This window comes from Notamacropus eugenii, chromosome 6 (genome assembly GCF_028372415.1).
Source record: "Notamacropus eugenii isolate mMacEug1 chromosome 6, mMacEug1.pri_v2, whole genome shotgun sequence".
NCBI classification, from domain to species: Eukaryota; Metazoa; Chordata; class Mammalia; order Diprotodontia; family Macropodidae; genus Notamacropus; species Notamacropus eugenii.
The window spans coordinates 316,574,875-316,588,780 of NC_092877.1; the positions used below are offsets into that span (position 1 = coordinate 316,574,875).

General features: G+C 42.9%; 1 protein-coding gene across 16 annotated transcripts in view; it reads right to left on the reverse strand.

Annotated features, from left to right (window-relative positions):
- TNS1 (tensin 1) overlaps window positions 1-13,906 on the reverse strand; it is a 316,581-nt gene that overhangs the window by 241,029 nt on the left and 61,646 nt on the right. For 15 of the 16 annotated variants that reach the window (XM_072617751.1, XM_072617750.1, XM_072617741.1 and 12 more), the window contains exon 2: window positions 6,574-6,688. In XM_072617751.1, coding sequence (XP_072473852.1) covers window positions 6,574-6,688 — 115 coding nt within the window. Of the gene's footprint in view, window positions 1-6,573; window positions 6,689-12,626; window positions 13,452-13,906 lie in introns of those variants that run through there. The other variant, XM_072617739.1, reaches the window with a different exon arrangement.

Sequence of the window (13,906 nt, forward strand, 5' to 3'; positions counted from 1 at the left end):
CTCCCTTTCTTCCCTCCTCCTTCCTTCCCTCTCTTTTTTCCTCCCTCCCTCCCTCTGCTTCCTTCCTCATTCAGTACATACAGTGTGCAGATTGGGGTGAATGTGAGAGATACAAAGTTGAGACCCCATCTGGCCCCTAGCCTCCAGGAGCTAGAAGTGAGAAGGACAACAAAGCAAGCACAGATACCTAGAATATGCGGTCCCATTCCTAAGTGCACTTGGGAGGTGCAGGACAAAAACACTTAGATAAGGATCAATAAGTGTGAGGCAGAGTATGCTAACTGACCCGAGAGCTGTGACTAATTGAGGAATTCAGAGTGAACCAAACATTTATTAAGCAGCTACCATGAGCAAGGATCTGGAGACACTGATGCTGGCCGTGATGCTCTGCCTTCCAAGAGCATCCTTGTTGGAGCAAATGCTTTGGATGATTCAGCGGGTACATGGGCAAGTACAACACAGGTCATGATGTTTTGAAGGCAAAGGAAAGGTCCAAAAGGCTCTAGGAATATCTGAAGAGGAAGAAGCGAGGTGATGGGAGTAGGAAAACCCTGGATCTGCAGTCAAAAAACCTGGATCCAAATCTTGACTTTTGATACCTGTCTGACCTTGGCCAAGTCAAATCATTTCTTTGAGCCTTAGTCTGCTTGTCCATAAAATGATGGGATTAGGCCAGTGGAAAGAGTGACAGGTTAGGAATCAGAGGATGTGCGTTCGAGTCTCAGCTCTATCTCTTACAACCTGGGTGACTCTGGACATGTTAGAGCTTCTCTGGACCTCAGTTTCCTCATTTACAAAAATAAAGGAGGTACTGAACTAAGTGATCTCAAAGGTCTATTCCAGCTCTAGATGCTACAGTATTTAAAAAGTGTCCTCCACAATGCCTGGCACGTAGTAGGTGCTATAAAAATGCTAGCTATTACAGTTATTATCAGAAAGGGAGGCAGGGAAGTAACACAGTGAATAGAGGACTGGGTCTGAAGTCAGGAAGACCTGAGTTCAAATCCAGCCTCAGACACTTACTAGCTATGTGATCTTGGGCAAGTCACTTAACCCTGTGGGCCACAGTTTCTTCATCTGTAAAATGAGCTGGAGAAGGAAATGGCAAACCACTCTCTTTGCCAAGAAAATCCCAAAAGGGGTCAGAGAATGGAACACAAATGAAAAATAAACAAGTGAAACAATCTAACCTTGGCATTTTAGAGATAAAGAAACTGAACCCCAGAGGGGCTAAATACTTTATCCAATGTCACCCAGATAGTAGGGTGCAAAGCCAGGATTTGAGCTCAGAGGATAGGAGGCCACAAAGGTATAATGGAGGGGGGGACCCACAGTGTGTTTGGAGTCAGGGGGGAGGTGGGTTCAAATCCTGGCTGTTCTACTTACCAGCTGGATGACCTTCTTTAACCACTCTGGGCTTGGTCTCTAAAATGAAGGTCTTGAAGATAATTTCTAGATTCCTTCTATTTCCTGGTCCTAAATTCCAATAACTCCAGGTTCAGAGTTCAAAGGAAATTTGCAACTAATTTCATCAGCCCCTTGTGCTGATACAGATTAGTACACCTGCCCTGCAACCTGCAACTTTAAGAAAGTGGCATGGACCCCGAGAGGTAGAAGGAAGTTGTTGAGGGTCATCTAGGTAGTGGAGGGTCACCCAAAAATAAAAATAAGTACAAGGTAACAAACAGTTATGGGGAAGGCATGAGCAGCTGAGAAGATTAGAAAGATTTCAAGCCAAGGCAGCCAGCCCCTTGAGCTGGAACTTAAAAGAGATCAGACACAGAAACTGAGAGAGGGAGAGAAAGAAGAGGGGGGAGACAGAGATGAAGAAAGGAGAGAGACAAGGGGGAAGAGAGAAAAAGGGAGAGAGACATAGAGAGAGGGACAGACAGAGGCAAGGAGGAAGGGAGAGGAGAGAGAGGGAAAGAAGACAGAGAAGGGGAGAGAGATATGAAGGGAGAGGGAGAAAAACAGAAAGAAACAGAGAGAGGGAGAGGGAGAGAGAGAGGAGAGGAGAGAAGAGAAGAGAAGAGAAGAGAAGAGAAGAGAAGAGAAGAGAAGAGAAGAGAAGAGAAGAGAAGAGGAAGGGAGAGGGAGAGAGAGAGAGAGGGAGAGCTGAAATCAAGGAAGCACAACCTGTCATGTACTTGGAGGTCCTTGTAGAAATGTGTCCTTCATTTTTCACCCCCTCTCAATTCCAAAATATTTTGTGTTTGACATTTGCACCCTTTCCTCTCCTTTAAAGAAGGTGACAAAACAACTTGCTAAGATGACCAGCCCATTTCTGGCTCCCTTTTTATCTTTCAGAGAAAAGAATCAAGGATCTGGTATGACTCAGTCGGTAGAGAAGGTTGAGGTTTAATTCAGCCATGGTCTTCATCTCTCTTACTTTTGGGGGGGAGGAATGAGTTTTCTTTTTATTATTTTTAAATTGTTCATTAAAGACAATATTTAATACAAACACCAATTTAATAGCAATCCAACCAAAGACTGGGCTAAATCTGCAACCCAAACCCCTAAATTGGAACCATTTACAGCCATCTGTTTTTCACCTCCAAGGAGAATAGGACCCAAATGAGCTGAAACTGCAGCTGGAGGGAGCGCAGAAGGCCTCATACTTCTACTTTGAGGATTTGTAAATTGAGGGGGAGACTGAAATCTCATTATACTTAGTTCCTTAAAAATAGAGGAAACCCCCTCTGTTTGGGCCCAAGTCAGCACCTGCCAACACACCTAGAAAATAGAAAGGGAGATCATAGAATTCAAGCTGAAAGGGTCCTTAGAGATCATCTGGTCCAACTTAATCTCTTTTTACATTTAAGAAAACTGAGGCCCAGAGAGAGACAGCTATTTTTGCAAGGTTGAATAAGAAAAGTAACTGTTAAGTCCAACCTTCCTCCTCCACACCCAAATGCACAGAGACCTCAGGAGTGCTGAGTAGCCTCTGGAAGGCTTTAAGCACCAAGAGCTCTAATTCTGAGCTAGCCAGCAAGGACACAAAGAGGAAGGAAACCACCAAGTACAAAATGGAACGGGGCAAAAGGTGAACCAGCCCCAGAGAGCTGCCCACCGCAGCAGGGAGGGGAGAACAGTCACAGAGATGTCTCTGAGTCACCCAGTTTAGGAGTCCTTCAGGCACATACTAGGTACCCCTTTGAACTCAGGATGGTAACAAGAAGGCAAACAGAAACTTCACTCATTTTTCCCATTCCTCAATGAAGAAGCTGTGGAGAAGGTCCCTGACCCTTTAAGGGTAGATATATCTTCCCTGGAGAGAGGTCTGCTGGCTAGGCAGGGAAGTGTGGGAAGGGAGAGGCTCTGAGAGGGGCAGGTCTTGGGCCTCAGAGTTGGTTGGCTGCTCATTCTCCTAGTGTTTTCTCTAGGAAGTAGCCTTATTGAAACTGTAAAGACTTAAGAGTCAGAATGACCAGGGTCTACACTCAACCATATCTCAGCACACTGGCTGCCAGTGGATTTAACTAGAGGACAGATGGCCATAACTCCACCTGTCATGGTAGGGTATGATGATAACCCAAGCATAATGACCAGCCATCTCAAATGACTCTGCCCAGTGAGCTGGTCTTGTAAGAATGCACCCAGCCTGCTTTACGTTGCACAACTGCGACTGAGTAATTCTTTTCTCCATTCTGTGCCTCAGTTTTCACTTTCATAGGCACAGAAAAACATCCTGTGAGGGACAGAAATAGAAGGGAGAGAAGCAGGAAACCTATCTTCACTGGGATTCAGGGTCCTGGTTCCTTATCTGTAGGGTTTCCTTATTTTCTAGCCACAAAACCGTGAGATCAAATCATCAAACCTGCTAGTGTTCAGTTTCCTTGTTTGTAAAATACCTGCTCTGTCTACAAAATTAAAGGAGAGAATGGATATGAAAGTTTGGTAAATGGTAAAGAGAAACAGAGACATGTAAGAAGACCAAAAGGTGACACATTTGCTATTATTAACAAAATCCTAGTCACTAGAAGGGGCTTGGAGAGGCCCCATTGGACTCCACTCAAACTAGTATTGATTTATTAGAGACTGAATAATTAATACTTTCATTAATTATTATTTTGTTCCTTACTACCTGTGTGACTGCTCTACCTTAATTTCTTCATCCTGAGAGAAGGATTTGAATTAAACGACCTCTAAAGTCTCTTCAAGCTACAACATTCTGAGCCAGTGACTGCTTACATGATCCCGTGATCTCAGGTTGCTGGACTGAATGACCTCTGACATCTCTTCTACCTCTAACATTCTATAAACCTTTAATTGCCAACCTCCCCCACCCCTACCCTTAACCCCCAGCTAGGTTTTTTTTTAGTTTGTGAGGGAGGGGGGAACATTTGTTTTTTGTTGTCGTCAACAACATTGTTTTAAGTTAGAGCTTCCTTGGAGTTGACTGCATGTAACTGGTAAAGACAGAGCCCGTGCCTCTTCTCTATCTTCCTTTTAACATCAAGGGCTCGGTACTGAGCAAGGTCTTTGAGGGAGGAGTACCAGTTTCCCCATCTCCTCAATGCCACTATCTTCCTACCCCCCACCACCACCAGTTCTCTTACAGCCCATCCAGGAGTGGCCAAACCAACTTGGCCACCAGCTTCCTGGTGATTTCCAGTTCACACCAGCTATATACCAGGCTCTGTGCAAGGTGACCCCTGGGGCAGAAGCTGAAACCTCAGGGACATTCACCCAGGACTTATTATCCCACTACACTACCCAACTCCTTTCTTTGCCAGAGGTCCTGGCTTAAACAACTTCTCCCCCTCCCCCCCCTCCCCCCCCCCACCACCACTACCACCCAGGTATTTGGATAGGAGGCCAATGAGACAATAAGGAGAGTGCGGAGGAGTTGAGGGCTAGGTAGAACACTGGGAGAAGGGCCAGAGAGATTGCCAGGAGAGGGACAGGGACTCATGGTCTCATATCTATACAATTTCACATTAAAATAATTCAAGGGGTAAATAATGCAAGAGTGGAAGCCGCTATACAGTTGTGACATCATTCTTAGGGCTCCAAGAATTCCAGCCTCCCCACCCAGACTTTGTGGAAGGACGCTGCCACCACGTGGTCACTATTAGGCACTGACAATAGAAACAAATAAAGGACCAGGCACTCTCTCTGTTGTGTCGTGATGGGGACAATGATCTTTTTGCTTCCAATTTAGTTCAACAAAAATGTACTAAGTGCATGCTATCTGCAGTGATGCTGCTGGATCAGGGGAGACAAAGATTACCAAAAAAACAGCCAGTGACTTCAAAGAGTCTATTATCGAGTGGGGACAAATACACTACAAATTATAATATGAGAAGTATGAGATATTGTGGTTGGAGTCAGGAAGACCTGGGTTCAAATCTGGCCTCAGATACTTACTAGCTGTGTGACCCCGGGCGAGTCACTTAACCCTGCTTGTCTCAGTTTCCTATCTGTAAAATGAGCTGGAGAAGGAAATGGCAAACCACTTCAGTTGGTGTTGTGTTTGTCCTTTGTTCTCAAAGAGGACCGTGACATCAAGATGATGGCATGGCTTACAGTTGACTTTGATTTGAGTGAGGGAGGGCTGTGCAAGGTCACCAACCTTACTTTCCTCTCCCAGCCATCTGGGTCCAGTAATCTGATATTCATCAGGATGACTGGAGATGGTCCAGGATGCAATGGGAGACCCTGGCCCTTTCAGGCTAAGGTCTTATAGCATTCTCTTTGAGTGAGATACACCCATTCAATGTATAGGCTTCTTAAAGTAGTTACTCAAGGAATGGCCCCCTTAATAAAAAAAAAAATCAAACGGGGAGGAGAAAACCCTAGAAAACCCCAAATAGGATCATGAAAAATCAGACACAACTGAACAACAAGTCATAGATGGAGTACTGGAAGATCTGTATTTGAATACTGCCTCAAATGCTTCATAGCCATGTAACTCAGACCAAATCTCTGAGCCTCTGTTTCTTCATCTGTAAAATGGGGGCCGTAATAGCCCCTGTAGTCACCATGTTATTGTGATGTTCAAATAAGATATTATTGGCAAAGTACTGTAAAAATCTTAAATCGAGAATGAGATTTTATCAGAGGGTAGGTATCTTTCATCTTATTAATTCCCTAAATTCCCTAAAATTCCTACCTCTCTTGAATTGTTCAAGTGTTTTTCCCTAACCATAATAATTCAGATATGCATAGTATTTAAAATATACAAAGTTTTTTTGTCTTATGAGTATTTATCTCTATTTTACAGATAAGGAAAGTGACTTAGAGAGTTTGAGGTCTGCCCACAGTTACACAGCTAAGTCTTCTGTCTAGTGTTCTTTCTGCTAAAACCAAACCACTGCCCAGTCCTACTCAGGTGACCTGCCTTCCCAGCCCTCCAAGACGGGCAATGCATAGCAGACCCAGCATGAGACAGGGATCCAACATATAATAGTAGGGAAAACATGACCCCATTCCCTGTGGAGAAGGACTTACCTTTGAGAGCCCAGGATGTGCCCAAATCACCCACAAGCCACCAGTCCTTTACAAAGGAGTCTGTTCCACCCAGTCTTGTCCCCTCCTCCCCAGCCTTTCAATGTCCAGTGTCCCACTCACCTTTACAGATGCTCCCCTCTCGAGTGATCACCTGCCGGCAGATGCCACAGGGCTTCACCTTTTTGAAGGTCTTTACTTTGAAGGTGTGAGTAGTGGGTGCCTCCAGGTCTTCAGGCTGTAGCAAAGAAAGGGGCAGAGTTCTTAGGTCCAGGCAAGGAATAGGCACAAGGGGGAAGGACAGAGGAGGCACCTGGAATAATAAAGCAAGGGTTGGGACTGGGAGCAATGGGAAGGAATAGTGGAAAGGAGCTCTCCTTACCCATTCTCCTGCCTGGCTATTCTGGAACCAAGTGGAGCAGACAGTCACTGACTAGTGAAGAAGATTAAATTTACTTCCTATCAGAAGACCTGTGTTCAAATGCTGCCTCCACTACCCGTGTGACCTTGGTTCAGTAACTTCACTGTCTCAACCCCCTTCTCCTCCTTATAAAAACAAGGAGGTTGAACTCTAAGATCTCTTCAACCTATGACCTGACTGTTCAGTCTTAACAGGCTTTTAAATAAGAACAAGGACTTGTTTGTTTGTTTGTTTTGTGGGCAGAATGGGGTTTATTAATGATGACATTTATCACAAACACTTTCCAAAAGTAAAAAATAATGAATCGTTAAAAAGAAGCTACAACTCATGTTTCTGTCGCACCTTGCAGCTTGCAAGAACCCTGTGAGGTAGGTGCACCAGCATCATAATGATAATTAATTTTTATATTTTATATACTTAAATTGTATAAATATATTTAAAATGTTTAATTTTAAATATATTTAATATATAAGTATACATTATCTCGTATGCTCCAGGCATTGTGCTAAACGCTTCACAAATATCTCACTTGAACCTCAAAACCCCTGGGAGATAGGTGCTATTATTATCTTCATTTTATAGATAAGGAACCTGAAGCAGAAAGGTTAAGTGATCTGCCCAGGGTCACACAGCTAATAAGTGTGTGCAGCCACATTTGAACGCAGGTCTTCCTGACTCCAGGCCCACACTGCACCACCTAGTTGAAGTATTACCATTCCCATTGGATAAGAAGACTGAGACTCAGAAAGCGTAAATGCCGTGTCCATAATTGTACAGTGGAAACCAGGATTCCAACCCAGGTCTCCTAACTCCAAGTCCAGTGTACATGAAGACCTTCCCTCAGTTTCCCTCTTGAAGCAAGGGAAGGAGGAAAGTTCCCACTTGAAGAGGGCTCAGCTATCCCTACACAGACACCTAACTGATGAGAAGTATCACATGTGAAAAGGGTTGGTTCCATTGACAGGTTTTGTAGGATTTAGAGCTTAGAAGGGACATCAGAGGTCATTTAGTGCAATAAAAGTGAGGCCCAGAAAAACACACAGTCCAATACACCCCTTTATTTTACAAAAGCGAGGCTCCACAAGTTACCCAGTGGGCAGAATCAGAATTCAAGCCCGAATATCCTTCAGATTCTAAATCTAGCACTCTTTCTATCAGAAGCTTTGGTCTGAAAACTCTGGATCCCCTTCCATAACCCAAACAGATCTCTTCTGCACTGAGATCCCCAGATCTAAGATTCCAAAACTTCCCTTTGTAAAGCACTATGGTTGTGGGGAGTGGAGGCAGGGAAAGAACAACGGAGGCTTAGCATTGGATTCAAATTCCGCTTCTGACCCTTGCTCTCTGAGCACAAATTATCTGTAAGAGGAGAGGCCCTTTCCCACTCTACTTCAAAGTTCCCTTTCCTACATCTCCCCTCCTCTCCCCCATGGTAAGAATCATCCTTCCCCTGACCATTCTTTTCATTTCCCAGACACATCAGTAGGGGCCAGCAGAGTCTTCTCTACCAATACTTCTGGGGTCCAGCTCAGAGCTAAACCTCCCCTTCCAGCCCCACCACCCTTCCATACTGAGATTTTCCAACTGCTTCTCGATTCTTTTTTTTTTTTCTAGTTAGGTTCCACATCCTCTTTAAGTTTGTAGAGGCTCTTCTAGTTCCTCTCAATGGATCATTCCCAGATGAAGGGAAAATCCCAAGACGGGTGGAGGAAGGAAAACTTCTTATGACTTTTGGAGAAGGGGTGGAGTCCAGTGCAGCTTCAGCCCATCCCTATGTCTCATAAATCCAGAGTGTCCTAGGATTCATCTCCCAAGATTGTCTGGCCCAGAGCCTGGGTAAAAATCTGAGTCACAGACGGGTGGACACACGGAGAGGGAGGAGGGGGGATATGAGGGGAAGAGACGGAGCCAGAAAAGGGAGAAAGTCAGAAAAAGAGACAGAGAGAAGGTAAAGAGAAGCAAACAGAAATGCTAACAAAAACAGGGTCAAAGGGAAAGGGAAAAAAGGGTCAGAGAAAAAGGGACTAAATACAATACTTTCAGTATGTGTAAAGTTCCTCTACTCACGCACATCACATCCCACTCAAATATTAGTAGCAGATGGTCTACAAGAATTACAATAACTATAAATAACTAATATTAATGAAATTTAAAGAAATTAAATAAAAATAAGAAAATTAAAAATTAATTAAATGTTCATTAAATAAGGTCAGTAACAATAATAAAATAACATTTTACCATCTTGGGGGAGGGGAGGGAGAGAGAGAATTTGGAACTCAACATTTTTTTAAAAACATGTTAAAAAATTTTTACATTTAATTGGGGAAAAATAAAATACTTTTTAAAATAAAATAAAAGCTGGCATGTATGTAGTACTTTCAGATTTGCCAAGGGCTTTACAAATATCTCATTTGATCTTCATGACTACACTAGGAGGCAGGTGCCCTTATTATCCCCATTTTACAGATAAGGAAAAAATTCATCCCCCCTGTAGATAACAATGTCTAATTAACGTAGGATTCTAAGGTTTTCAAAGTGGTTTACCTGTATTATCACATTCATTCCTCACAACAACTCTATGTGATCAATTCTATTATTATCCTCATTTTGCAGATAAGGAAACTGAGACTGAGAGAAATTAAATAGAAGAGGATCATACAGTTATGGAAGTCTTTTCTGGATTTGAACTCAGCTCTTCTAGACTCCAGAGCCAAGTGATCCAGGTGATCCCAGTGCCACGTAAAGGGCAATGCCTGACCTCTCCAGACTTAGCTAGGCTGATCTCCAAACAACAGATATATTGTCCATCACTGTACCTTTGAGATCACACTCCACTCTAATGGCACCTCCTTCAAGGACCCAAGATCATCTTCAAGGCATGACAAGGCATTGAAATAATTTAGAGTAATATATAATTATAATGATACATAAGGACGGCTAGGTGGCGCCATAGTGCATAGACCTTGCCTTGTTCCCTTCTCCTTCCATCCCTAGAGCTGTCCATTTCAAAGAGATGCCCAGCCAGCCCAAAGTAAACAAGAGGCAGCCTAGAACCAAGAACTGGCATGGTATGGGAGGGGGCAATGCTGGGCAGTGGAGGTGAAGGGAGAGAGAAAGACTCTGGAGCTCAGCTTCTGGAGTAAAGGTGAAGATGACTAAAAAAAACTTTAGCCCTGATACACCCCACTTCAAGGACCCTGGAGTCCTGGCATTCCAGTGACCACATGTGAGCATAAGCCTGGGGAGACTCTGTCCTGTCCTTCCCTGACTAAGCTCATCTCATCATCTTCTCCAGAGCAGTCCATATGTACCTGCCCATCCAGTCCCATGATTGCCATAGACACATCCCTGATAAACAGACACCATAGTCCACAGCCCACATAACCACAAATCCATAAAATGTTAGAGCTGGAAGATACCTAAAATTAGGTATCTTAAGTTTTTGTATCACTGACCTCTTTGGCAGCTTGGTGAATCCTATGGACCCCTTCTCAGAACAATATTTTTAAATGACTAAAATACCCAGGGTGCCAAAGGAAACCAGTTATATTAAAATAGTTAACAAAAAAAAAAAAACAACCTTTTTAACAAGTTCATAGATCTCAGGCTAAGAACCCCTGCCTTAATCAGAAGACCCATATTGGAAATCTGGTTCAAATACTTGCAAACTGTCACACAAGACAATTACCTAGATTTCTCACAGCCTCAGTTTTCTCATAGGTAATAATTCTTGCACAACCTCGCTCACAGGAGTGTTAAGGCACTATCTGTATGTGAGCTATTATTATTAATCTACTCAAAGGATGACTAGGCTAGAACTAAGTGGAGGGGGGGAATACTCATCATCCTGCCAAGCACTGAACAGAGAAGGAAAACAGGGACCAAAAATGAATATCAGACTTCAAGCTCATGCAACTAACTTGTCCCTTTCCCCAGACCCTCAGCTTAAGAATGCCCTTGCCCAAGAGCAGTGGACATAAATCTCTGAGATCAGATATGTCTAACCCAAATTCCCAAGGTTCTGAAATTTTCTCAGTCCTTTCCCAATCAGCCAATCTCTAGGCCATAGTCCTAGCACTCCCTCGGCCTCCTTGAACCTTGACCACATCCGATCAGGGCCAAGAGGTATAGATAGACTTGAGGGAGACAGAGTAGAACAGTCCTGGGAAGAGGAGTTGATTATGAAAAGTGATAATTAAATTATAAGATACGTCTTGATGAGTAGATGAGTCCTCAGCCATAAGATTATAGGATTTAGAGCTTAAAGAGACTATCTAGACCAGGTGTGGGGAACCAGTTGCCTTGAGGCCACATGTGACCTTTTAGGTCCTCAAGTGCTGCCCTTTGACTGAATCCAAACTTCACAGAACAAATCCTCTTAATGAAAGGATGTGTTCTATGAAGTTTGGATGCAGTCAAAGAGCAGCGCTTGAAGACCTCGAGGGCCACATGTGGCCTCAAGGTTGCTGACCAAGAGTAACCTCATAATTTTATAGATGAAAAAAAACTGAGGCCAGATATTATTATTAACAGTAATAATAACAGCTGATAGCTACATGGTGTTTGAAAGTTTGCAAAGTGCTTTATATCCAGTAGACACTGGAGGCACTATGGAGGTAAAAATTCCTGGATTTAGAGTCAAAAGGCTTGAGTTCAAATTCCAGCACTACTACTTATTACCTGTGTAGCCTTGAACAAGTCACTTAACTTCTGTGGCCTCAGTCTTTTACTCTTTAAAATTAAGAGGTTAACAGAGATCCCACTGCTAGGTACATACTCCAAGGAGGTAAAAGATAGAGAAGTCCCACGTACAGAAAAGTATTTATGGAAACATTTTTTTATAATAACCAAGAACCAGCAACCAAGTAAATGCTCATCAGCTGGGAAATGGATATATAAATTGTGATACATGAAGATAATGAAATATCACTGCACCAAAGAAACTATGACCATGAAGGATATAGAGAAGGGAAGACTTATATGAACTGATACAAAGAAAAGTAAGCCAAACCAGGAAAACTATGTAAGAAATAACCACAATAATTTAAATGGAAAAAGTAACAACAATAACGGACAAAAACCATAACTTTGAATGCTTTGTAATTATAATGACCAAGCTTGGGCCTGAAGATGAAATAAGAAAAACGTGCAACCCTCCCATCTTTGCAGCTACTGAGGATTTGGGGTGTAGGACCATGCAAATAATACAGATTCCATTAATGTGTAAGTCAGTTTTACCGAATTGCCTTTTTTTCTTTCTTTTTCATTCTTTATTACTGGGCTAGCTCTCTGGTTAGGTGAGAGGAAAGATATATTTGATAATGAAGATGATATAAAATTAAATTTTCTTAATTTCAAATGAAGGGATTGAATGAAATGACCTCTAATTTTCTGACTCCATACTTTCATTTGATTCTCAGAACAATCCTGTGTATCAGTCAATAAACATTTATTAAGCCCTTGCTAGGTACCAGGCACTATGCTAAATGCTGGAGATACAAAGTAAAATACAGTCCCTGCTCTTAAGAAGCTCATAATCTAAAGGCAGAGACAACATGAAAATTACTATGTATTAACAAGCTACAAGTAGGATAGATTGGAAATAATTTGACATAAGGAAGGCTCTAGAATTAAGAGGAATCAGGAAAGGGTTCCTTAGACGCTGGGATTTTAGATGGGACTTGAAGGAAGCAAATATTCTTGTTGCTGTTTTACAAATATGGAAACTGAGGTATAGAGAGATTAGAACACTTACCCGAACTATCATGAGAGGTTTCCTAGTTCTTTGATGGAATCTCTTCTCTCCTTCCTCCCTGTTTCTCCCAGCCAAGCCTGCACGCCAGATGTTTGTTCCCAGTGGTGAAGGCAGTGGTAATGTGGTTGAGGGTGGAGCCACTTTGGGAGTCTTGGAAACAGTGTGTTGCTATGAAAGCATGAGAGTCTGTTCCTCCACATACCATCCCAGTCCCGTAGGGGGACATGGTAGGGGGTGATGGAGGAGAAGCAATGTCCCTCAGTCCCCAAGTCCCCCGCTGGCTCTTCAGCCTGGCTAGTCATTCTTTTCTCCTGTTTCCTGTGGCTAAACACATATTGCTGAGCCCAGCCTATATTAACTGCAGACAGAGCGGTCTTGAGATCAAGGGGTTCTCAGGGGGATGCCTCGAGAAAGTGAACTCCTCCACTGTCCTGCCACCAGGCAGGGTGGTCTCCCTTCCCTCCCAGACAGACATTTTCAATGAGCTCCAGGAAAGGGGAGAAACTAATTTTCCTCCATTGCCCCCTAATAATAGTTCACCTTTTAAAGGCATTTTATCCAAGCACTTTCCTCACAAATACTGTGAGGTAAAAATACATACATAGGATATTATCCTCATTTTTACAGATATAAAAACTAGCCCCCAGAGAGGCAAAGTGACTTGCCCAGGGTCGCACAGCTAGTATTAAGGATGAACCAGGTTTCAAACCTGAGGCTTCTGACACCAGATCCTCTGTTTTGGAGAATTTTAAGATCAAAAGATTTAAAAGTAGAAACATTAGAAATCATCTGGTTCAACTCTTTTATTTTTCAGGTGGGGAAACTGAGGCCCAGGTAGAGGAAGTGACCTTGTCTAAGATCCCTCTGTCTTAATGGAGAGGTTAGATTCCACCAGGTAGGGATATCAAAGAAGGGACTTTTTGCTCAGGTAAGGGTCAGACTCGATGGCTACCCAGTTAACAGCAGCTGTGATTTTTGTTTCTCCACTGCCTCATCTAGATCAGGGCTTTTCCTGTCCTCTGGTAAAGCCAGTTCCTTTCTCTAGGCCTCAGTTTTCCCCACATGTGAAATAAATTGTCCGGACCAGGTGAGTTCTAAGGGCTCCACTAGTTCTGACATTGTACTGTAGGATACAGTCCACCCATCCCCTTTAGCCTTCTTACTCAAGACTAAAGAAAGGCAGAGGGCTAGGAAGAGGGAAAGGAAGCACTCTTTCTTTCTGGGGATTAGAATAATTGGAAACATTTGGATTATAATTTTTTAAATGATAAATAATAATA